Source organism: Manduca sexta, chromosome 7 (assembly GCF_014839805.1).
Source record: "Manduca sexta isolate Smith_Timp_Sample1 chromosome 7, JHU_Msex_v1.0, whole genome shotgun sequence".
In the NCBI taxonomy this organism is placed as follows: domain Eukaryota; kingdom Metazoa; phylum Arthropoda; class Insecta; order Lepidoptera; family Sphingidae; genus Manduca; species Manduca sexta.
The window spans coordinates 9,252,622-9,256,874 of record NC_051121.1 but is presented as its reverse complement, the minus strand read 5'-3'; the positions used below and the strand labels follow the sequence as shown (position 1 = coordinate 9,256,874).

General features: G+C 58.5%; 1 protein-coding gene across 1 annotated transcript; it reads left to right on the top strand.

The window, feature by feature from the left end:
- Positions 1-2,159: 2,159 nt before the first annotated feature.
- Positions 2,160-4,041, top strand: LOC119188596. The gene is made up of 3 exons (XM_037436319.1): positions 2,160-2,753; positions 2,841-3,225; positions 3,374-4,041. Exons 1-3 carry the CDS (start codon positions 2,160-2,162, stop codon positions 4,039-4,041), a joined length of 1,647 nt encoding a protein of 548 aa, XP_037292216.1.
- The last annotated feature ends 212 nt before the right edge of the window (positions 4,042-4,253 follow it).

The following is a 4,253-nucleotide window of genomic DNA, read 5'->3' as shown; positions in this document are numbered from 1 at the left end:
ACAACTAAGCCACTGATCCAGTCTATTCCATTGTCTCTCATATTTCATTACATACTAGACGATAATTATAAAGTATATTTTTTAGTTTGTAATAGCCTAAAATATGACTTAGGATTAAAAAGCACGAAGTAGATATTGGCATGACGGATGACCGAGCTGTGTTATTCAATTCTGAACCTTATAGCTTCATTGTACTAACAAAATATGAGAACAGAAGTTTATATTACTGTATCTTTTTTATTTTAATTATTTATTTTTTTATTCTTGATAAAACTTTGCACCCCTGTTCAGCATGTTATATTTAGTATCTCACTACAAGCCCTGGTTGTCTGGAAGAGATCAATTTTTAGCGATAAGTCCGCTTCTTCTCTGCACGTATTTTTAAAAATCATAATAGTTTTCACTTTGCTGTATGTGGTGTACAATAAAGTGTTTTGATTTTATTTCAAAGTAAACTATTTCTCTGATTTATTTTCATACGGGCATGGCCAAGTGATAGTGATACCTGATAGCTTAGTGTGGTTTATATAGAATTGCGACTGACAATGATTACCCTTCGGACACAATTATGCCGGCCTGTTTGATTTAAAATTTTTAATTACTATTGCTATCACACCATCAGGCCGCAAAGCCTCGAAAGCTCAAAAGACCAAAGTTCGTAATAAACAAAAATCGAACCCCAACTATTTTTTGTCCACACCAAAAGAAATAAGCGTAGTGGGAGCGAAAAAACGAACTTAGGTCCGATATCGGCTTCCGATCTTCAGCCATTTGCTTAATTACAACGCCGCAGCCTCCTTTGTGGCGTGCTATAAGGTAGCGAAAAATGCTTTGAATTCACCAACCTATACAAGTACTTATCGAATGTGGTAAAATTTCGTGAAAAAATCCGTTTGGATAGTAAGACTGCCTTGGCGTAGTATTACGATGACTTCCTCCAGGCGAACATCAATCACTGCGCCAGAGCGCAGGACTTGCTTGTTCAGAGCCTGGCGCAGTGGTCAATCCACGTGGCTGTAGTCAGCGAGCCGTATTTCGTTCCCCCCCGGGATGACTGGGCAGGGGACTCCGACGGCTCGGTGGCTGTCATCACCGGGGTGCCGCCGGCTCCCCGCCCTTCGAAAAAAAGTAGCGAAGGGTACCGGATGTGTGGCGGTTCTGTTGGGGGTGTGGGTAGTGGGAGCCTACTTCTCCCCCTTAACAGATCCCTAGCCGAATTTGAGAGTTTTCTCATTCGGCTGGGAACCCTGGTGGTGCAAAGCAGCCAGCCCCGCCCTGTGCTTGTCGCCGGCGACTTCAATGCCAAATCCTTGGCCTGGGGTTCGTCGGTGACGGACGCGCGGGTAGGGCCCTGGAGGAATGGGCGATCTCCTCAGGACTGGTCGTCCTAAATCGGGGTCGGAGGACACGTGCGTGCGGCACAACGGGGGTTCGGTGGTGGACATCACGTTCGCCACCCCGGACCTAGCCCGCCGTGTCCAGGGCTGGAGAGTCCTGGTGGAGGAGGAGACGCTGTCCGATCACCGGTACATACGGTTCAGTGTCTCCACTCCCCGGACCAACCAGCCCAGCAACAGTGGAAGTTTGACCTCCCGACGATGGGGCGGCCAGCGTTGGGCCGTTACGCGGCTCAACCGGGAGGCCGTGAAGGAAGCCGCTCTTGTTCAGGCGTGGTTCCCTGTACCGGCAGGGCCGGTGCGGGTCGAAGAGGAGGCGGAGTGGTTCGGGGGGGCAATGTCGCAAATCTGCGACGCGGCCATGCCCCGGGCCCGATGCCTCCCTCCGAAGCGACAGGTGTACTGGTGGTCGGCGGAGCTCACCCAGTTACGCGCGTCCTGCATGGCTGCGCGCCGTCGACTCGCCAGACACCGCCGCCGTCATTCCCGTCCGCCCGGCGATGATGAACAGGAGCGGCTGCTTCACGGCCTACACAAGACGGCCAAGAGAGCGCTGCGGGTGGCCATTGCGCAAGCAAAGGCCGCGGCACGTGAGGAGTCTCGGAGAACTCTCGACAGCGACCCGTGGGGACGCCCGTACCGCATGGCGTTGAGCAAGCTCCGCCCGTGGGCGCCCCGCTGACGCAGAGTCTCCGAGCCGATCTGGTGACGGACGTTGTCGCGGCGTTATTTCCGGCCACCCAGGAGGCCATTCCTCCACCGATGGCGCCACGTCCATCGGCGCCATCGTTGTCGATTCCGGCAGAGGATATCCCGGAGGTTTCGCCTGGAGAGCTCCAGGTGGCAGTGTCTCGGTTGCGGAGCAAAAACTCGCTCCGGGGCTCGACGGTGTACCCGGACGTGTCTGGGTCCTCGCTGTCGAGTCACTGGGTACGAGGCTCCGTAGCCTTTTCTCCGCGTGCTTTGAGCAGGGCACTTTCCGTCGCGGTGGAAGACGGGGAAGCTTGTCCTGCTCAAGAAAGAAGGAGACCCGCAGAGTCGCCATCGGCCTACCGACCGATCGTGTTGCTCGACGAGGTGTGCAAACTGTTCGAGCGTGTGGTACACGCTCGCCTCGTCGGGCATCTCGAACGGATCGGCCCGGATCTGGCCGCTTGCCAGTACGGGTTTAGGCGCGGCCGATCCACGATTCACGCGATTCTGCGGGTGAAAGCACTGGCGGAGGATGCAGTCGCTCGGGGCAGGGTCGTGCTGGCGGTGTCCTTAGACATCGCCAACGCGTTTAACACCATGCCCTGGGCCTGCATCAACGAGGCACTGCGGTATCACGAGGTGCCACCTTATCTCCGGCGTCTGGTGCGCTCGTACTTGTCAGACAGGTACGTGGTGTATCCGGGCGCTGACGGGTGGCACCGTAGAGCGATGTCGTGCGGTGTCCCGCAGGGCTCGGTCCTCGGGCCGCTCCTGTGGAACATCGGCTACGACTGGGTGCTCCGTGGTACCAACCTTCGAGGCGTCGCCGTCGTCTGCTATGCGGACGACACGCTCGTGACGGCGACGGCCAGGACCTTTCAGAGGGCGTCCCTGCTCGCCTCATTCGGTACCGAATTGGTGGTGCGCAGGATTCGGCGACTGGGTCTCGCGGTGGCTCTCCACAAGACCGAGGCCCTTGCCTTCCATGGGCCTCGGAGTAGGCCGCCCATCGAGGCCTACATCTCTGTGGAGGGCGTGCGGATACCCGTCGGCTCAAAGATGAAGTATCTCGGTCTTCATCTGGACAGCCGATGGGACTTCCGCGCGCACTTTGAGGTTTCTCTCGCCGAAGTTGGTACGGACGGCCGGTGCTCTCGGCCGTCTGCTACCAAACGTCGAAGGTCCTGGCAATCCCTGCCGGAATCTGTACGCTGGAGTCGTGCGGTCTATGGCCCTATACGGTTCTCCCGTATGGGCCAATTCCTGAACGACCGCTGCGTCAGGCTGCTGCGAAGACCGCAGCGCATGGTGGCGCAGCGTATCGTCAGGGGCTACCGCACGATCTCACACGAAGCGGCTTGCGTATTGGCGGGCACTCTGCCCTGGGATCTCGACGCGCGGGCTCTCTTCTGTCTTCTGGTGGCGGGAAGAGAGCTTGCGCCGAGGACAGAGGCTAGCCCCCCAAGAGGTCGAGACCACTCTGGTCTCCCTCCGCAACGCCGCTGTGGAGGAATGGCAGCTCAGGCTGGAGAGCCCGAGTGCGGGCTTGAGGACCGTCGCGGCAGTGCGACCCGTCCTTCGACAGTGGTTGGACAGGCACCACGGTGCGCCGACATTCCGGCTGACGCAGGTGCTCACCGGGCACGGGTGCTTCGGTGCATACCTGTGTCGCATAGCCGGGAAGGAGGAGTCCGCCGCGTGCCACCACTGTGGCAACTGCCGCGAGGACACGGCCCAACACACTCTCGAGGAGTGCCCAGCCTGGACGGAAGAGCGCAGCGCTCTCTTGGCCGTCATCGGAAGCGACCTCTCGTTGCCGACCGTGGTCGCCGCCATGGTCCGCAGTCGGAGGTCGTGGCGAGCTATGGCCTCCTTCTGCGAGCGTGCCATGTCGCAGAAGGAGGCCGCGGAGCGGATAGGAGCAGACCGATCCCGCCCGCCGCCGCCATAGGAGGAGAAGGAGGCGTCGGGGCGACGGTGTCTAACCCGTCGCCCTGCGCCTCGTGGGCAACCGGGGCCGCCGCTCCTACCATCCATTAAGGCGGCCCACGGGGTGGGCGACAGCGTGAAGGGCTAGGCCTCACGTTGTCGCCGTCGCCACAGCGACGCTCGGCGTGCGGGGAACGGACCTTTCCCCGCCGAGTCGGGCCGCGAAAGCGGCAC